The sequence below is a fragment of the Acinonyx jubatus genome, chromosome X (assembly GCF_027475565.1).
Source record: "Acinonyx jubatus isolate Ajub_Pintada_27869175 chromosome X, VMU_Ajub_asm_v1.0, whole genome shotgun sequence".
Lineage (NCBI taxonomy): Eukaryota > Metazoa > Chordata > Mammalia > Carnivora > Felidae > Acinonyx > Acinonyx jubatus.
Genome location: NC_069389.1, coordinates 13,317,278 through 13,338,630, shown reverse-complemented (window position 1 = coordinate 13,338,630; position 21,353 = coordinate 13,317,278). Strand labels below are relative to the sequence as shown.

General features: G+C 40.2%; 1 protein-coding gene across 13 annotated transcripts in view; it reads right to left on the bottom strand.

The window, feature by feature from the left end:
• REPS2 (RALBP1 associated Eps domain containing 2) overlaps positions 1–21,353 on the bottom strand; it is a 353,324-nt gene that overhangs the window by 184,435 nt on the left and 147,536 nt on the right. For 9 of the 13 annotated variants that reach the window (XR_008290030.1, XM_053202117.1, XM_053202118.1 and 6 more), the window contains 2 exons: positions 14,052–14,113; positions 12,253–12,345 (listed from right to left, as the gene is read on the bottom strand). Coding sequence is in view for 12 of the 13 variants with exons in the window: in XM_053202117.1 (XP_053058092.1) it covers positions 12,253–12,345; positions 14,052–14,113 (155 nt within the window). In the remaining variant the exon portion in view is untranslated. Of the gene's footprint in view, positions 1–12,252; positions 12,346–13,209; positions 13,291–14,051; positions 14,114–21,353 lie in introns of those variants that run through there. The other 4 variants (XM_027054719.2, XM_027054722.2, XM_027054720.2 and 1 more) reach the window with 2 other exon arrangements.

Below are 21,353 nucleotides of genomic sequence, written 5' to 3'. Positions count from 1 at the left end.
ATACAAGGATTCAGCAGCAAGTGACGCTGTCGACTACGCAGCACGCCGGTACCAGCGAGCTGATGACACACGTCACCTCCCAACCCCACCTGTGATCAGTCACAGTGGGAGTATTTACAACACAGACTGTGGAGTAGAGATTTTTCTTTTTTTCAGAGAGAAGGCTTACCAACACATCAGGAGGTGATACCTACAGAACTTGCTGAACAGAACAGGGTATTCAGGAAGAGATGGGGAAAAAAAGAAACTCTTTCCCCTGTTTCTCCTGGACAGGCTCTTTCCTTCCCTCTTTCTCACCTTAAAGGCACACCCTTACTCTGGTTTCTTCTAGTGAGGCCTGAGAAACATAAAGTTATGAAAGCCTACCCATAGCAAGTCTTTGAAGCTGCCAGATGAATAAAGAATATTTTCTCCAGGTTTTGCTAGTAAACTCTGAAAGATGGAGCATCTTGGTCGATAAAGGTCCTCATGGCAAAGCTGCAAACTATAAATATAGGCATCATGACCCTTGAGTTAGGAGATAGTGGGTTAAAAGGCTTATGAGGACCTGTCTTTGCATCGATTCTTCTCCTTCATGTTTCCATGATTTACAGAAAAAGGCAATGATCTAGATTTGGCCTACAGGGTATAGTCTGCTAGCCCCTGACCTAGGCAGAGGGCCAGCCCATGAAAGGTCACAGAAGTGGGCAAGAATGCCATTCTACTATAAGTGGTTTTGTAAGCCAGTTTAGCACTCATTCTGTGCTAAGGACTGGCCACTAACTTCTGGTTACCCTGAGCCTGTTTCTCCGTTTGCCAACTAGAACCTGCTTCTGTTTTGCTGGGCCTGGAGTGATAATAATCGTAACGGCTACTTGTCAACGAGACCTGACTATATGCCAGGCACCACTCTGAGTGCTTCACGGATACGACCTCATTTAATCATTTTAACAACCCTATGAAAGCAGACACTACCACTGTCTCCACTTTACACATGATGAAACTGAGACAGAGAGACTCAATAACTTGCCCAAAGATACACAGCCAGTAAGACACAGAGATAAGATTTGAACCCGAGCCCATGTTCTTAACTACTCTGTCTACTGGCTCCCTGGGCCTGACTCCTAGTTGTCTTCTGCTGTCCTTTCCCATTAACACCATAGCACATCTGGACACCCTTCCATCCTGCCCCACTTCCACACCCTCTCCTTCCCTGACACACAGCACAGAGGAATGCTTCTTGGTTTTTGTCACTGTGTGGTAAGGAGGACAGAGAAAAGAAATAAGGATTCCATTGTTTAGGAACCTAGAAACCAACCATAACTGACCCCCAGGGGAAAACTGGGCTAGCTTGTTAGTTCAAGGAAATATGGCACTCAGCTATCGCTTGACAATACAGCATGAGAAAATGGATTTAAATGGATACATATACCCACCAGGAGAGACCATAAAACGGATGGTGTTAGGCATGACTGCCTTCAAAAGGTGAGGAAAGATGAAGGAGTTACAGGATAAGAAGCCTATCGCAATTTTTGTGTCGTCATAGTACTCGGCAAAGCATGGGCCTACTGTAAGCATATTCCATCAACACCTGACGAACTGACTAGATGAACTCATGGCATCTCCAGAGGAATGATGCCAGCAAAGAAAGCTTTACACAACAATACCATGAGCACAATACAGTAAAAGGGGGGGGGGGGCTAAGAAAGGACACAAGCTCCTAGAGGTGTGGTAAAGCTAATTCGGTAAGAGGGTTCATAATATAAAGTGTATCCCTGATAAAGATAACTGTCAACTCAATTGTTAAGAAGAGACAGGTTAAGGGGCGCCTGACTGGTTCAGTTGGAAAAGCGTGCAACTCTTGGTCTGGGGTTGTGAGTTCTAGCCCCATGTTGGGTGCAGAGATTACTAAAAGAAAGAAAGAAACTTTAAACAACAACAAAAAAAGAAAAGATAGGTTAAGAAAATAATTCTGAGATACGGTTGGATAGTATAGCACAGTAGGAGGAACTGGTACACTGAGGCAAGACAGCCAGGGTTAGAATCACCGCATTAATTCCTACTTGCTGTGCATACCTTGAGGAAATCCTCAAGTTCTGCACACCTCGGTTTACTTATCTGCAAAACGAGAACAGCAACAGACCCCATCACACATGGCTGTTATGAAGATTAAGTGAGTGAATATTTGTCGAACACTTAAAAGAGCATCTGACATATAGCCACTATATATAATTATTCATTATGCAGAAGTTCTGCCTTTTTGTTTCCTTTTAAAAAGCAGAATAAGCTACACTTGGCCTTTTGCTACCCCAAAAATAGCCCACTGACCAAAGTGTGAAGGCTATTTTGGCCAAGATAAATGTAAGTCTGCACTAATAAAGGCACTTCAGCATTTTCACTGAGTGTATGGAAATACTTCATGTTTAGAAAATTATTCGAGGGTGCCTGGATGGCTCAGGTGGTTAAGCATCCAACATCGGCTCAGGTCATGATCTCACGGTTTGTGGGTTCCAGCCCCGCATCGGCTCTGTGCTGACAGCTCAGAGCCTGGAGCCTGCTTCGGATTCTGTGTCTCCCTCTCTCTCTGCCCCTCCCCCGCTTGTGCTTTGTCTCTGTCTCAAAAATAAAATAAAATCATTTTGTAAAAAACTTAAAAAAAAGAAAATTATTCGTGGGCATGGAGAGTGGAGACTCTCACTAACTTTTGCTTAGCAAATCTATAGTTAATTTTTGTGATGTGCAATGAGTGATTTTTCTCTCTCTCTAAACATTTATCATTAAATTTCTAGTACGTCCTCAGAAACCCTTCCCAGCTCCACTCTTCACAATAGCTACCTAGCTCTGTCACTCACTAGCTGTGAGGCTCCAAGGAACTCGCTTTCACTTTCTGAATCTCAACTTCTTATGCTGTAAAATTATATGCAAGGACAGATGTGAGTGCATGAGCATAAAAAGTGTTAAAATTAAAAAAGACTTAGGGGCGCCTGGGTGGCTCAGTCGGTTGAGCATCCGACTTCAGGTCAGGTCATGATCTCACAGTTTGTGAGTTCAAGCCCCGTGCCAGGCTCTCAGAGCCTGAAGCCTGCTTCAGATTCTGTGTCTCCCTCTCTCTCTGCTCCTCCCCCGCTCATGCTCTTTCTCTGTCTCTAAAAAAAATAAATAAATGTTTTAAAAAAAAAAGACTCAGACACACTCAGAAGCAAGGTCAAGATCCCTGTGGGGCCAAATCACAAAGCAGTTGGCCAGGCTGAGGGTTCGGAAGCAGGTAGAGGCAACTGAGAGCTCACAGGTATTTAAATGTCCTCTATGAGGCAAAGGACTGGCGCCAAGTTCATTTCCTGAAGCCAGAGGCTAAGGTGGCGCTTTGCTACCTGTAAAGCTGCAAAACCAGGATGAAGTCTGCGAAGGTGCTCCGTACTGCCTACTTAGGAAAGGGAGCGGAAGCACATATAGCATCGCAGCCTGGTCTCAGGCTAAGCCACCGCCTGGTGCCATCTGCACCATCTCTGACATCTGCACCAGACGCAAGTGCTGAACATCGAGTATAAGAACTGGCCTTACACTGGAGGCCCACGAGTGCAGGACCACGGGGTGTGGTTGGCCAATGAACTGCTGGACGGAGAGGAGCTCCAAGAACTGAGAATGAAATTTAAATTTAAACTCCAATTCAAAATAAGACTGCTAAACAAATTTCCAAAAGCATGAAGAAAAAACTCAATAGTAAGAAGAAGAGCCGAAAGAGAGAGAGAGAGAGAGAGAGAGAGAGAGAGAGAGAGAGAGAGGAAGGAGGAAAGGGAGGGGATGAATTTGCCTCTTGACAAAAAAGAAAACAAATCAAGTAGAAAATAACTTCAAAATAATTATGCTTAAATCCTCTCCCAGTTAAAAGTAGAAAATGCATCCTTAAAAAAAACAGACAAGTATGGAACAGAAATTGGGAGAAGTGAAACAAGAACAGATTGATATAAACAAGAATGGACTATAAAACTTGGAATCATACACAGTTACACAAAAGAATGATTAATTTGGAAGATGAAGGTTTCATCCAGGGCCTAGAGGGATCATGACATAAAAAGATAAAAGAGCCATTACTAGAAATAAAAGGTGTATTGACAGACAAAGAAACCTAGCTAACCGGACTTCAAGAAGAAAACAGAGTAAGCATAGAATCATAACCTGCAGAGATATGACTAAGAATATTCCAAATTTGAATACATGGCTTTCCAGATGGAAAATGCACACAAAGAGTCACCTGGAATAAATAAATTTAAATCTATGCTTAGACACATCACAGTGAAATTAACACAGAACATTGAAAATAAAGTTTTAAAAGCCATCCTAGAGAAAAAACAGTCAATCCAAAGGAAACAATAGATTAACAGAATTCTCAGCAGCAACAATAAACACCAAAAAAGGAGGAGGTAATACATTCAAAACACTGAAGGAAAATGAACTTCAACCTGGAATTCTGCACAATGCAAAATTATCATTTAAGAGAAAGGGCAATTAGAGTATACTCTCCAGAGAACATGGATTAAAAAAAACTAGAAGGTGGGGGGAAAAAAGAAAAAGAAAAAAACTACTACAAGCTAGATTTCAGCAAACAGTTTATTTGAAGCTCACAACTATATGATTATGCAGTATTACATGTCTTAAAAGTTCTGACAGCATGGTGTGTAAAAGTAGCTTCCAAGAGTCATTTGATTCTGATAAAGCTTTGAGTGACTTCTTCAAATTCTAGTTGTCCTTTAAGAGTGTTTTTCCCTTTTTCCTAAACCTCAATTGAAAGAGAAACTCTTTAAAAGAAAACCTACATAATTTTCCCACCAAAAACAGCTATCTAAACTATTACCAATTACTTAGCAGTTTACCTCCACATGCTTAGCAGTAAACACTTGACATTTTAAGTTTATTTATTTTGAGACAGCAAGCGAACGCGAATACATGTGAGCGGGGGTGGGGGCAGAGAGAGAGAGAGAGAGAGAGAGAGAGAGAGAGCGCGCGCGCGCGCGAGCGAGCAAGCGAGAGAGAATCCCAAGCAGGCTCTGCACTGCCAGCACAGAGGCTCGAACTCACGAACCATGACATCATGCATGACCTGAGCCAAAATCAAGGGTCAGACGCTCAACTGACTGAACCACCCAGGCACCCCAATACCTGACAGTTTAGAGTGAAATGTCTGGAGACCTTCACAGACACCCTAATTCACACATTTACCACTCATGTAGAGTCTCTCCCAAAAGAGAGAATGTATTTCTATAAACAAGTTATCATAAGGTGAGATAGGTAAATTATAAATGAATTACTTAAGTGACCCCTTTAGACCCTCAATAAGAGTAGAGATTCACTGAGGAGTTAAAAACCTCAAAAGCCCACTGGGAAGAGAACACGGACCAGTAACGCTGAGAAAAGAATTCAAAATCCAACCATGGCAAAAGTGATCCAGAGGTGTTCCAGCTTACCCTGAGAAGGCAGAACACCTTATTATCAAAGGTCCACTAAATATTTTTATGTGGTACAGTCAGGAAACATTTCTGTATTCAGCTGCTGTCCCTCTTACCCAGTATTTTCCGTGTAATCACTTTAATAGATGTATAATATCCTATTAAGCAGATATATAACCCTTAACCAGAGGCGTCTTCTTGAACATTTATGTTGTCTGTATTGGTTTTTATTTTTATTAATACTAAAATAAATGTTATCATAGAACTTTTCCTTTCTTTTGAACTAGTTAACAGGATAAATGCTGATGGCATTTGTTGATAGCTGGCAAAACGATGCATGCTCTTTTAAACAGGGGGATTTATCCTTAATCTTTCCTCCACTATCACAATGTGAGTACTTCATTGTTATTTCTCTTCTCCTTGAACTTATCACTATGGCAGTTTCCTTTGCCTTTCTAATTTCTCATTCAATGCCAACTGTTTTGATAATAGCTTTCAAATTCCCTTTAATAAATCCCTATTAAGAGGACCTGCAGAACTCTCGAGGTTCCATCAACAGAGGCTGGTTTAAACCACAACTGTGTCTTCATGTTACACCATCCTGGAGCTCTGGCTGGCAATTTGAGTAATCTATAAACCAATCCTACAACTAGGGAACATACAGCAAAATGTACTGTGCCAAAGTTAATACAGGGGAAAAAAACACCTTACGCAAAACAGAGTCATTCTATGGGAATATTCAACCTTGAAAAATTCAAAACAACACTACCTACAGCGAGAGATAAATTTATGAGAATCTGATTTTAATTTCAAAGAAAGCCTTTTATTTTTAACTAGAGGCCACAAAAAACCAATTTCGAGTTTCAATGATGTTGCTATTGTTTTCCTTTCTCTATTTCATTCATCTCAACTCTCCTCTTCATCATTTCCTTCCTTCTGCCATCTTTGGGTTTAGCTTGCTCTCCTTTTTCTCATTTCTTGTAAAGTTACCTTATTGATTTTCGATCCCTCTTTTTAATGTAAGTGGTTATAGCTATAAATCTCCTCCAGGGTACTATTAGTACTATTATTCCTGCATCTCAGGTTTTGGCAGGTTTTCCTTTTCATTCATCTCAAGGTGTTTTCTAATTTCACTTACAATTTCTTCTTTAACCCACTGGTTTTTTAAGAGCATGTTGCCTAATTTCTACATGTTAGTGAATCTTCCAGTGTTACTTCTGTTACTGAGTTCTAGTTTCATTCCACCATGGTCACTTACTATGATTTCACTCTCCTTAAAATTATTGAGACTTGTTTTGTGGCCTAACATATGGTCTATCCTGGAGAATGTTCCATGTGCACTTGAGGAAAATGTGTACTGTGCTGTTGTTGGGTGGAGCGTTCTATAGATAGATGTCTGTTAGGTCTAGTTGACTTACAGCATTATTCAAATCTTCTATTTCCTTTTTTAAATTTTTTTTTAACATTTATTTTTTGAGAGAGACAGACAGACAAAGCATGAGCAGGGGAGGGTCAGAGAGCGAGGGAGACACAGAATCTGAAGCAGGCTCCAGGCTCTGAGCTGTCAGCACAGAGCCTGACACGGGGATTGAACCCGCCAACTGTGACATCATGACCTGAGCCGAAGTCAGACGCTTAACCGACTGTGCCACGCAGGTGCTCCTCAAGTCCTCTATTTCCGTACTGGTCTTCCATCTAGTTGTTCTATCCATTATTAGAAGTGAGATTGTACAGAACTATGTGTAACTCCCTTTAATTCTGTTGGGTTTTGCTTTGTATATTTGAGGGGCTCTGTCATTAGGTGTGTATATTCTTCTAAATTTTTTGCCATCTTAATGGAGTGACCCTTTTTTATCAATACGTAATGTCCTTCTAGGTCTCATAACAGTTTTTTATCTTTAAGTCTATTTAGTCTGAAGTGACTACAGCCACCCGGGCTCTCTTTTGGTTACTATTTGCATGAAGTATCTTTTTCCATTCTTCCATTTTCAACCTATGTGTATCACTGGATCTAAATGAAGTCTCTGGTAGACAGCATATAGATGAATTATTTTTTAAATCCATCTCCTTCTGCCTTTTATTTGGAGATTTTTATCCATTTAAAGTAATTACTAATAAGGAAAGATTTACTTTTGCCATTTGCTGTTTGTTTTCTATGTCTTACACCTGTTTGGTCCTTCAGTTCCTCCATCACTTCCCTTTTTATGATTAACTGATTTTTTTTCTAGTATACCATTTTTATTACCTTCTCACTTTCATACTTTTTTATATGTTTTAGGTTTTTTTTCCTAAGGATTAATGTCTTAACTTTATAACAATCAAGTTTGAATTAATAGCAACTTAGTGTCAAAAGTATACTAACACTCTACTCCTTTATAGCCCTGCTGCCCCTTATATTATTATTGTCACAAATTATATCTTTATATATGTGGGCCCATTGACATAGATCTGTAATTATTTTTTTAAGCACTTTTCTTTTAACTCCTAAGGAAAAAAGACAAGCTACAAATCAACACTACTGGGTTTTCTATTCACCAATGTAGCTACCTTCACCATTCTTCATTTCTTTTTATGGCTTCGAGGTACTGTCTAGTGTCCTTTCATTTCAGCCTGGAGGACTCTTCAGTATTCATTATAGGGCAGGTCTACTAGTCACAAACTCCTCGAGTTTTTGCCTATCTGGGAATGTCTGTCTATAATGACATTGTCTGGGGAGTGGGGGTTATAAAGTGCTTCCCCAGGCCACCTGATGCCATCAGATCAGGGTTAGGAGACCCCTTTGGTCTCTGCTGAAACCACGTTTGCCAGCTAGAAAAGTATCAACCCAGGCTGTCTGCCGAGGGACAAGAGACCAAACCCCGAGATCGGTCTCTGATGACACCAGAGGGAGGGGCACCCATGGTGTCTGGCTGGGGTAGGGCAGGTATTGTCAAAAAGGTTTCTATCTAGCTTGGCTACCCCTTTCCCAGTCCTTTGACTAGACAGTAGACTTTTCTCAAGGCTTTGTTTTCTTTTGGTCTACACTTGTTGGCAATTCCAGGCTAAAGGCTTCTCTAGTACCCAGTGCAGGACACATGGGAGATTTTTTTCTTTAACTCAGGCAACTCACACCACCATGCCATTCCTCAAGTCCTAAGGCCCTCAACCAGTCCACTTTCCTGTTTACATCTTTCAAAGTCCTCTGTTTATTACGTCCAGGGCCTTCCATTGTATTCAGCAGTGTGGGCAAGCAGGGAGAAATTAGTCTAAACTATCTTGTCCTCAATTGCGTTTTATGATGTTTCGACTATATTTGCAACAAAATTTTTCTTGGACAAAGGAATACAACCAGAATCTAAGACCTTAAGAATGAGAAGGATCTATCTACTTTAATCTTCACATTTTACAGAAGAGGCAATGGTAGGTCTGTGAGACGAATGTGCTTACTCCCACAAGGCTACCGAGCTACAGAGTAGTCAGGCAAAGAATAAGACCACAGACATATTCATGCAGTGTTCTACAGCTTTCACTATGTCCTTCCATCATCACAGATGAAGAGAAATCCTGGGCCTAGATCTTTTCTTAATTACAGAAATACTCATTAACATACTCTGATTTTCACCTCATCTGCAGCGTGCACCCTAAGACAGAACAGAGTAACACTCTGAAAGAAAGTGAAAGTGGCATCTTAGGTGATAGGCTTGTAAATTCAGAATAATTACTAAGTTTCTAATACATGAATACATAGAAAAATACCTCTTGACATATACTAAACTTCTATATTGATGAGTAAAAATGATGGTGCTGTAATCTTTGAAAGCTCACAAATATGCTTTATCTAAATAGCCAATATATTAAGGTGATTCGATGACTAACGTACATTGTATGAGATCATGTGCATGTATTATAGCAAAAGATCTTGTGATATTTGATGCATGCCCACTGAGTTTTAACTTGATAAAGAAAAAAGCCATGAGGGGTGCCTGGGTGGCTCAGTCAGTTAAGTGTCCAACTCTTGGTTTCGGTTCAGGTCATGATCTCATGGTTTGTGAGTTTGATTCCCGCATCCAGCTCCGCGCTGACAGTGCAGAGCCTGGTTGGGATATTCTTATCTCTCTCTCTCTCTCTCTCTCTCTCTCTCTCTCTCTCTCTCTCTCTCTCTCCCCCTCTCTCTTTGCCCCTCCCCTGCTCATTCTCATTTTGCTCTCTCTCTCTCTTTCTCTCTATCTCAAAATAAATAAACTTCAAAGAAAAAAAGAACTCAGGGAATACCAGCAACAAATCCCCTAGATTCTCAACTTCTTCCTTGAACATTCCTTCTCTTGCCTTAATTCGGTGTTTCTCAATCCTGGCTGCACTTCAGAACCATGTGGGGAGCTTCTTAAAACTCCCAATGCCTGAGCCTCCTCCCTGGGGGTGGGACCCAGACATCAGTAGGTTTAAAGCTCACCCAGATGATTTCACTGTGCATAAGGGTGAGTACCCCTGGACTGACACCCTATGTTCTCCCTTCAGGGACTGCTCCCCCAAGAGAACTCTCTTGTCAGGGGGCCCTTCTTCTCCCCCAGCTCTGGTACCACCGGGACTCAAGTGGGCAGGCCGCTGGTCCTCATTCCCACCTCTAAACACTAAATCTCTCTCCCCCAAAATCTAGCTTTCTACATTTCAGACAGTTCCTCAAACAAATGGGGATCTCTTGCATGCGTGTTTCCTTGCAATTGCTTTTTCTCTACAGTAATAGTCTGCATCCTTCGGCCATCAGAAATGCAAAGTTCTCATTTAAAACTCACTTCACTGGTCATCTCAGCCCTTCCACGAAGCCCTCTCAGTCTAAGCTTAAGAGTATTGATCAAATGCTTCCTCCACAGTGCATCCATTCTGCAGTGCTATTTTAGCATTCATTACATAGCCAACGAGAAGCACCTGCCGTTGTAAGAAATTCGTAGTATAAATAGGAAAATTGTGAGCACGTTAGTCTACAAAGAGCCCCAATTCATCAAATGTGGTGCTAATATAAAACTGGAAAGATTACCCCATGTACCAAAAAACCTCTTTTCTTTAGAAAGATTACTGCCATAAGAAATGTAGCATGGCATCAATACTATGAAACAGATTTAATTATTGGAGTACCAATCAGGCCCTTAGCAGAGAAGCAACCTACAGGACAAGCCACACCGCAGATGGCATTTTATTCAGTTTCTATGCAAAGCATGAGGTACCAAGTTTAACTCTCATTTTAACGCTGCTCCATATGAAACAGTTCACTCTAATTGCTGTTTAGTCATTTATGTTATGAATCAGTCTTTTAAAAAATTAATAAATAAATGTGTCACCTCCTCTGAGCAGAGCCAAAATACCATGCCCTGTCTCTAGCCCGTCCCCAGGAAAACACAGAACACAAACCATTTGATTCTTTATATAGTCACATGGTCCCTCTTGATCTTACCTATAGTACGAAAAATAAAAAGATCTGTTTCTTTGAATTTATTCCTTTTCTTAACTCCAGAGCCCCATTTGTATAACTTAATCCACATGTTCATATCATAATGGTGCTTAGTAGAAATAGGAGCCAGCGAAACTGCATTTTATGCTAAAAACCTATACCTTCTCCCTCTCACTTGACAAAAGATACACTTTTAGTGTATGTAGAAATGATCTATATATACCTTTGTGGGCACAGTTGCAAACATACAAGCGCTTTTCTCTTACATACTTAAAACCTCAAAGGGCATCACTGGCCACGAAGTTTTTTTAACAGTGTTCCTTTTTAGGGAACAGAATGTTTTCATGTTTATTATAATCTAGTCTTGCCCATTTATCAAGTTAAATAATATGAAATTTTTAAATCAAAACCTTTCTATCTTACAAAATCTCTTCTCAGAGCTACCAATAAATAAAAGATTTAAAATATAACCAAGCTTCCTTGTTTTCTCCCCTAGGTACTACAGTTTAAGCCTCATAAAAATGAGTCTGTAGTTAAGTACTGTATATATATTTTTTCCCAAAGTCAAGCCAATTGTCCATATATAACAAGGAACACTCAAAAAATGTGTTTAACAGAGCAAAAGACGAATTCGGAGCGCTTAAGATTTGCTGTGATAAAGCTTGCTGCGAAGTGGTAAAAATGACCTCATGAGAGAGCAAAGCCAAGAAGGAACAGAAAAGCAAATAAGAAAACACAACAAAGTGAAAACATGACAATCTGAAACCCGAAGCTAATGTGTAGTCAACTTTATTTTGCATTTTCAATTCCTCTAGGGAAAACTATTCACCTAAGTATAAAAATTTAACTTCAATCACATAATATAGAGAGGAGGTGACAGATTAAAGAGGTTTGGAAATGTTCTTACCACTACTCTAAGGCTGGTGTATAATGTTTCCTAACAACCAAGCCCTCAGGATATTGATAAGTATTTTATAAATAAAGAGGTGAATGGTCACAATCACTAGGAAATCGCAAGCTTTACCAAATTTGACCAGGTTTCTTTACTGTAGAATTTCAAACCCTTCAATGAGCCCATTCACACCGCGAACCTCCCTAAGCGGGTACCGAGGCCACAGCCTGCAAATCTGTCTTACCACAGAGCCCTATGAACGTCTCCCAGAAGACTACTTTATCACAAGCAGTTCAGGAAAGACTAGAATATACAGGTGCCCCATCCAAGTGGTTAGGGGACTCTCTCCCAGGGCCATTAGGAATTTGACACTGCACAAAGACTAAATACTATCATGTGTTCAGTACCCAGGATTTCCTCTGTTGAATGTGTGTGTCCCACTTACAGAGGAGGACAGGGGGAGAGCAGGGGGAGGTCAGTAGCGAAGGGATTTTCTGCCTGCATTTCTTACACACCTGTTTCTGCAGTCTGAAATCTCCATAGTTAGGCAGCTGAGTTGGAGGCCTGCGCTGAGCACTGCGCTTACTGTTTACCCTGAGATGGGAAATCTGGTAGACAAAGAAGCAGTCTCGTTCATTAACAGTGACTTGAGAATTCCCAGCCCCCCATCAGATCCTCAGTCACTAAGCCCCAAGGCAGGCAGGAAGCCCACTCAAGCAGGTCAGACGAGGTCCGCTGATAGCAGCAACACATTTCACAACCGGGAAATAACTGCTGTCACATGTGCGGTAGAAGATAAGGAGGTTGGTCACAAAAGCCCTTTCAGACAGGTCTTCCACGCATTCATCCAGGCGGCTCCCAAGCCCCAGTTTGAAACCAGCAGCTGGTGGGTAACCGCCTCCAGAATGCCCACTCTTCTGTTTTGACAAAGTCCCGGTTTGCTATTGGTGCCAATCAGGAGCTTGATCTCATCTATGTCCTCCACAGGAAGACGGGGTGAAGGCCTTACCTGCCAATGCAACAGATCACCGTCTTACTGTATACATACACATCGGCTTCAAGGATGGGGAGGACAGGGATGTTTAGGAGATGGACTCTGACCGGGATGCTGACTCTACCTATTCACTAGCTATGTCACCTTAGCTGACTTGCTTGACCCCTGTATGTTTCAATTTCCTCATCTATATAAAAATAAAGCATATTAGCACCTACTTCATAGGAGTTTTGTGAAGATTAAATAATGTGCTGAAAGCACTTAGCACAATAGGTGCTCGATAAACAGAACTAATAATTTAAATGAGCAGAAATTATAAGCAGGGAAAAGCTCGGAATGGAACTAAAGCTTGCTATTAGATATAAATGAGTATTTGTTGGCTGATTAATCAACAGGTCTTAGAGCCAATCCTGGAGCGTTGGAAAGGGGGTTCTCATTCGTTTCTATGTGAGTCAGGAAGAACGGGGCTTTTTATTACCCTTCAGACTGAGGCAGGAAAGCAGGACCTCACTGTATTTGCACCTCAAGGTTGAGTGGATGCTAAAGATGATCTAATTCTCTAAAAGAAGGACAAGCAAATGTTAAAAGTGGCTTCAGAGACTCAGCGAATCCTAAGATGTGGCATACGGAAAGATATGCTCTGGGCAGCATTTTCTGCCGAAAGTTAGAGAGGGCCTTTAAAGGCACAAAGTTTCTTCAGCAGCAGTTAACAAAAGGAAGGACCCGTAGTGCCCTTTACCGCATTCCGCAGATTTGCTGCTTCCTTCTCATTTCCAATTCTACGAGCAGTGTTGATGAATAAGGCCATAGCAGCACATAAAAATAAGGCAGAATGAATTCACAGGCAAAACAGATTTTGGTGACACACTCTCCCAACTCCTGATGTTTCAGCTTATTATTCCAAAGGAAGATACCAACCTAACGAAAGCACTGTAGGCTCAAACCACAGCTCTAACACCATGGTGATGGCCATTTATTTTTAGTTTATGCAGAATTCACAAAGCTCCTAAAACATGATGAAAATATACACACCCAGACTGTACATACTATACAGAAACACCATGTCCCCCACCCCCAAAGCCAAAGGTGAACCAATACACATTTGTTTGGTTGCCTATTGAGGGAACTTCCACTTTTCTACATGAGGTTGAGGGACTGGCTAGGTAAGAAGAAATTCAACCGCTCTCTCCTTTGTCCAGATGTCATCTTGGGAATGTGACCAGCCAGTTCTGTGGCTATCAACCCTTGCAAAGGAAGCACAGTGATAGGACCACTTCCCTAGTACCGAACAGTTCACAGAAATCAACTTCTGTCTCCTACCTGTGATGGACAAGGTCTTGGAGGGAGCGCAGGCGGCGGAGGTAACAATCCTGACTTAGTAGCTGAAAAGAAAAACACATACTGTTAAGAATTCCCAAACACAAAACAAATACCCCTCCACTTCTTAACCAGGAATAGCAATTGCAGTTAACATGTTTAAGTTATTAAAATCCATCTGAAGGCTTAATTTAAAAAAAAAGCACATGCTATTTCTAATCCCTTTTTCATCTGGATCCTACCTTCTCCAAATCCAATTATTTATATAGGCTGTTGTGATTAAGACCATATAAAACAGTAAGGAAAAGACACCTTTTGATCAAAGCACTGGAACCCATCACGGGAAAGGCGGTCAATCCCTCATTATTCTGATGTTAATTATTTAGTTTCAAATCATCTAGGCCCTTAGGTTTCTCTAACATGTCTCCCTCTCTCCCGGCCATTACACTGCTCATTAGCTCAGCAAGGAGGCTACAGAAACGAAGGGAGCCAGAGTTTCCGTGACGCAGCTCTACTGCCCTGTAAGCAAGTAGGTCTGACAGCAGCAGGGGACGCTGGAAGAGACGGACTAAAATGATGTTTACAGACCGTTCAAAGATCTCAATTGCCTTTTCTCTCCCTGATCCTTATTAGCAGAAATAAGAAAATCTGTTTCTAAAATAATCTGGCCCCATTTGAAGGATGAAGGGAAGTTTCAGTCTAATTTTTTTTTTATTTTGTGAGATCTAGAGAAAATTTGAGTTAAGCCAAGAATGTCTGAATTATAACTTAACAATGAAAATAAACATCTGCTAGTGAATTATAAATCAAGTCCAAAATCACACACAAGAAATAACTTTATTATCACACACTGGCAAGTTAAACCATATTCTTTACAAACTCCTTTAAAAAGCACACTGTGCTCTATATAACCGTACACAGCTTATTGGCAATTCTATAATATGTGTGCTAATATTTGGACAATTTTCTGTGGCTTAAAAATAAATCATAGCAATGTGCCAAGAACATAAAAGTTTTTGTAAATCACTTTTGATCTGACCTAGCTAGACCAGACATGCCCAAAGATGGAGTTTGGGGCTTTCCACAAAGGTAACTTAAGAGTAATTTCACAGAGATTTGCATTCTGAGCCAGGGCAGAGATATGGTACAACCATGTGGGTCCATCAATGACCTCTCTCAATCTGTCTCTCATTAAAATTTATGAAACACATCAGCGGGTCACAACTCCAGTGGTGGTAAGACCTTGGACAGTCTTCAATAACAAAGCGTGTAGCAGCAGAAAAACAAAAGCCTTAGGAATTATCCATCTCAGGGTCCCAACTCTAAAGGTCCTCAGGATTGGGCCTTTAAATTACCGATTTCTTTTAAAACAAAACTTGAAAAATCTACACGTGCTTTTAAAGGAAAAGCCTTGCACCAGAACAAACTGTGTGTTAAAAATCACCCTTTATTAACAAAAGAGGCCTAAGAATTGATAAGCCGCTTAATTAAACTTCTGCTTCCAGCCAAGAGGGAGTAACAAAGACCAGATTTATCCTCCCATTTGAAACAGCCAAAAACAAACACGTTTTTTATATGAAACAACAGTTTTCAACACTAGAACAAAACACAGAAAACGACAGTTTTCAAGACACTAGGAAACCAAGCAACAAAAGACAGTGATCCCTGAGAGGCAGGAAACCAAGCAGGTGAGTTGTGGGTCTCACTGTTCCCGCTTAGTGTACTCGGATACAGGACCTACACATCATATTCGGGTCTGATGCATTTCATTTGTGCTATTTTTTAATTAAAAAAACAAATGCCCTATCTTTATAAAAGATGGTATGAGGGTGTTTCTGCATATACTTTTGGATAAAATCGTATCACCTACAAACATGAACAGTAATTCAGTTGCCTCTTTTCAGTACCTTTACCTATTTTGTGTTTTTTATCTTACCTGGCAAGAACATCTACTATAAAGTTGACTTGTAATGATCATATGGGCATTCTTACCTTCTTTGATCTCAAAGGTAAGGCTGTCACTATTTCACCATTAGTATGGTACTTTCCGTAGGTTTCTTGTAGAAATGCTATAACCAATTATGAAAATTCCCACCTGTTGAGATTTTTTTATAATTTGTTGATGATTTTTAACCAAAGTTGTATCTCCATCCACTGAGATGATGGTATGATTTTTCCCCCGATAATTAGTTAATATGATAAATTACATTATACATGTTTAAATGTGAAAGCACCCTTGCCAGCCTACAATAATCCCAACTTGGTCAGGTTTTTAGATCTGCTAGATTTAGTTGGCTAATATTGTGCTTAGGATTTTTGCCAACCATATTCATAAATGAGACTGTGATCAGTAAGTCTCCTTTCTCATGTAGTTGTCTGTCAGGCCTGATTCAGCCAGAAAATGTTCCCCATGTGTGCTCGGGAACAGGCTGTGTAAGATCGAAGATTGTTTTTGTTGCTAATGTTGAATGGCAGGTACAACTTGCCAGCAGAACTATCTGGGCCTGAAGTTTTGTTTGAAACAAGATTTTTAATGATTTCATTTCTTTAATTGTTACAGGATTATTCAGAATTTCTAATTCTTAAGTCAGTTTTGAGAAATTTTATTTTTCTAGACATTTATTGTCTAAAGGCTCATATTTATTGCTATAAAGGAACTCCTATGCCCTCCTCTACTCATCTTAATCTCCGTGCACCTAACTTTTGTTTTTGATTCCTCATACTATTTGTATCATCACTCTACTTTCCCTTCACCGAGCTCACTTGACATTTGACCATTTTATTACTCTTTAAAAAAAAAAAAAAAAACTTGGGGCACCTGGGTGGCTCAGTCGGTTAAGCGTCTGACTTTGGCTCAGGTCATGATCTCGCAGTTTGTGAGTTCGAGCCCCGCGTGGGGCTCTGTGCTGACAGCTCAGAGCCTGGAGCCTGCTTCAGATTCTGTGTCTCCCTCTCCCTCTGCCCCTCCCCTGCTCACGCTCTGTCTCTCAATAGTAAATAAACGTTAAAAAAAAAAAAAAAAAAAACTTTCCTGAGCCTCTGTATTGCCTGCCTCCTTTGTTTCATTAATGTCTGTTCATCTTGCATTTTCTTTCTTTAGGCTTATCCTATTGTTCTTTTTCTAGCGTAAAAACAGTTGCCAAGCTCAATTTCCAGTGTTTCTTCTTTTCTAACATAAGCATTTAGCGTTACAAATTTTCTTCCAAGAATCACAGGTTTTTGATATGTTCTCAGTTTTACAACTTTCCTAATTTCCATTACAATCTCTTTTATGATAGTACCTTCCGTTTGAAATTCATCCTTTAGAATTTCTTTCATTGAGCGTCTGTTAGTAGCAAGCTTACTCCGTTTGTGGGACTGAAAGTCTTTATTTCACCCTCATTCTTAAGAGATTATTTCCCTGGGTCTAGATTCTAGATGGACAGCTACTTTCTCGCAGCACATTAAAAATAACATTTCGCGGTCTTCTGGCCTCCATTGCTGCTGCCGAGGAGTCAGGTGTCCATAGAATCGTTTTTTGCTAAGTAGTCAGTCTTCTCTGTTTGCGGTGCTCTGCAGTACTGAACCTGACGCTGAGTCTGCCTAGTTCTTCATCTTCTTTCTCTTTCAACACCTACTGAGCTTCACTGGAATTTCTAAACCATGTGGCATCCCGTTCATTCTGGGAAACTCTGAGTGATTCTTCAAATACTGTCTTTCTGCCAGTTTCTCTACCTCTCCTTCTGGAGCTCTTTGTCTAAACTGTGCTGTGTTCTGGATAATTTTCTAATATCTACTGTTCCATTGACCAATTCCCTCTTCAGCTGCGCTTAATGTCCTGTTAATCCTGTCTTTAGGTTTATTTCAATGACTGTTTCATTTCTAGTTCTATTTGATCTTTTTTCAAAGGCCTTTTTTTCATTTTTATAATTTCTTGGCTATGTACTCATTTTCTCCATTTCCTTTTTTCCCCAAATTATTAAACATATTTATGTAACAGTGTGTGTCTGATAATCCCACAATCTGAGGCCCTTGTATTTACTACTATTTTGCTGCTCCTGCTATCTATCTCTCCTACTGGTCTATTTCCTAGAGTGCTTGGCAACCTTTGACTCTAAATGCATATCCCTTGAAACTTTACCTGAAGAAATACTTCGGGCTCTGTGTGGAAAGTGGGTTCCTTCTCTACTATGTCTGCCAGAACCAGAAACTTGAAGACACTTACCAACTTGGGATCACTTTAAACTATAATCTTGGCCTGATACTGTGTAAGATTCCTAGTTTCTTTACTATCCTGAAATTTATTAAATGCCCCATAGTAAGACTTTTGAGTATAGATAGTAGCTTGAATATGTGCAACTAATCTCACTCTTACCTCATTAACAGTGAAAAGAACTGTTTAAACTTTCTTGTTTAAATTTGAAACTAGGAAAAGAGATGAGTGGCTGATGCCTAAATCAGCAGTAGAGAAAGCAGAGACTAATCAGTTTGTACCACACAAGCCCCTCAGTTCTCAAGAATCAGTGACATCAAACTCCTCGGGAAGTAGGGGTAAAATGAAGAAAGCAATAAAAAATAAACAAAATTAACTAACAGTGAATCCTACTTCCTACCCTTTAGAAAGGCATACCTTCACAATACCCTTGAAGATCAGGTTCCAGCTATACCTCATGCAGCTTTTGGCTTCAGCATCCCTGCTCCTGTGGTCCCCTCTACCTGTAGTATCCATGCCCTACCCCTACTTCACCTTAATAGCTCAGAATATACTAAGTATCCAACAAATATCTATTTGAACTAATCTAAGAACTACAGGACCATGATCCATCAGAGCAGTTAGACCCTAAGATATTTCTCCCACATTCTGCATATTTGCAGCATGTTTTCCACTCCAGCAAAAGGCTAGAAATATTTTTCTTCTCCAGGGAGGACACCTGGCCGAGATGAAGGCATGAGGCCATACTGAAAACAGGGGGATCTAATAAATATATGAATTCTGGATGCTGAGACTTCCAACCCAATTCCTCTCTGCTCTCAAACTTCTGTATCCAGAGACTGAAAGAAGTGCTCCAGAGAACTAGACCAGCCAAGAAGGAAGATCTAGATACCAACATTCAGAGATCTCCAACAAGTCATATCATTCTACCATGAAACCCAAAGGTGGCAAGTCCTATCCATTTACCCGTATAGTCCAATGAGCTTTTTTACCACCTTTATTTTGTCTTTAAGTTTATTTATTTTGAGAGAGAGGGAGAAAGAGAGAATCCCAAGCAGGCTCCACACTGGCAGTGCAGAGCCCGATGTGGGGTTCGATCCCACAAATTGTGAGATTGTGACCTGGGCCAAAACCAAGTGTCAGACACTTAACCAACTGAGCCACCCAGACACCCCTACCCCTTTTCTTAAATAGAAACAGATGATGAAGTATTATCAGATAGCTGCAGAAAATTTCTAATCTAAGAGCAGTAAGAATAGAAAAAGTTAATCTAAAGAGACAGAGTAGATCTATATTAGGAGAAAAAATATAATGTATATTAGTATCATCATAACAATCATTCAGTTTATTCCAGAAATATTTAAACATTTACTGTGTGTCAGGCATTGTTCGGAGTGCTGGGAAAACATCAGTGGGAAAAAAAAAAACAGGAAAAAAGGCCTACCCTCATGAATCTTTATTCTACTGAGAAGACAGATAATGGGGTGGAAGTAAGGAATGAAATTTCTAAGAGTCATTAGGGAAATCCTCAGTAAAAGGCAAGAGAGATTATTTGCAAAGACGAAATACTCAGATGCTATTGAAAAAAAAAAACCAGTCAAATAATTAAAAAGAGCACCTGGAAATTAAAAACGTGAGAGGAGAAATGGAAAGCTTAATAGAAAGGTTCAAAGATAATATAAGGATATCTTAAAGAAAGTAGGATAACATCCAAATAAAAGTTCCACAAAAAGAGAGTAAATAGCTGGCACAAAAAGAGACACTCAGATCAATGGAACAGAATAGAGAACCCAGAAATGGACCCACAAACGTATGGCCAACTAATCTTTGACAAAGCAAGAAAGAATATCCAATGGAATAAAGACAGTCTCTTCAGCAAGTCGTGCTGGGAAAACTGGAGAGCGACACGCAGAAGAATGAACCTGGACCACTTTCTTACACCATATACAAAAATAAACTCAAAATGGATGAAAGACCTAAAGGTAAGACAGGAAGCCATCAAAATTCTCAAGGAGAAAGCAGGCAAAATCCTCTTTGATCTTGGCCGCAGCAACTTCTTACTCAAGACGTCTCTGGAGGCAAGGGAAACAAAAGCAAAAATGAACTACTGGGACCGCATCAAAATGAAAAGCTTCTGCACAGTGAAGGAAACCATCAGCAAAACTAAAAGGCAACTGACAGAATGGGACAAGATATTTGCAAATGACATCTCAGATAAAGGGTTAGTATCCAAAATCTACAAAGAACTTATCAAACTCAACACCCAAAAAACAAACAATCCAGTGAAGAAATGGGCCAAAGACATGAATAGACACTTCTCCAAAGAAGACATCCAGATGGCCAACCAACACAGGAAAAAAGGCTCAACATCACTCATCATCAGGGAAATACAAATCAAAACCACATTGATACCACCTTACACCTGTCAGAATGGCTAACATTAACAACTCAGGCAACAACAGATGTTGGCAAGGATGAGGAGAAGAGAATCTCTTTTGCATTGCTGGTGGGAATGCAAACTGGTGTAGCCACTCTGGAGAACAGTATGGAGGTTCCTCAAAAAATTAAAAATAGAACTACCCTACGACCCAGGAATTGCACTACTAGGTATTTGTCCAAGGGATACAGGTGTGCTGTTTCAAAGGGACACATGCACCCCCATGTTTATAGCAGCACTATCCACAATAGCCAAAGTATGGAAAGAGCTCAAATGTCCATCGATGGATGAACAGATAAAGAAGTTGTGGTATGTATGTATACATATACATATATATATATATATATATATATATATATATATATATGTATACACACATACATATATATACACAATGGAGTATTACTTGGCAATCAAAAGGAATGAAACCTTGCCATTTGCAACTATGTGGATGGAACTAGAGGGCATTATGCGAAACAAAATTAGTCAAAGACAAGTATCATATGACTTCACTCATATGAGAACTTTAAGACACAGAACAGATGAACATAAGGGAAGGGAAGCAAAAATAATATAAAAACAGGGAGGGGGACAAAACATAAGAGACAGATATGGAGAATAAACAGAGGGTTACTGGGGGGGTTGTGGGAGGGGGGATGGGCTAAACGGGTAAGGG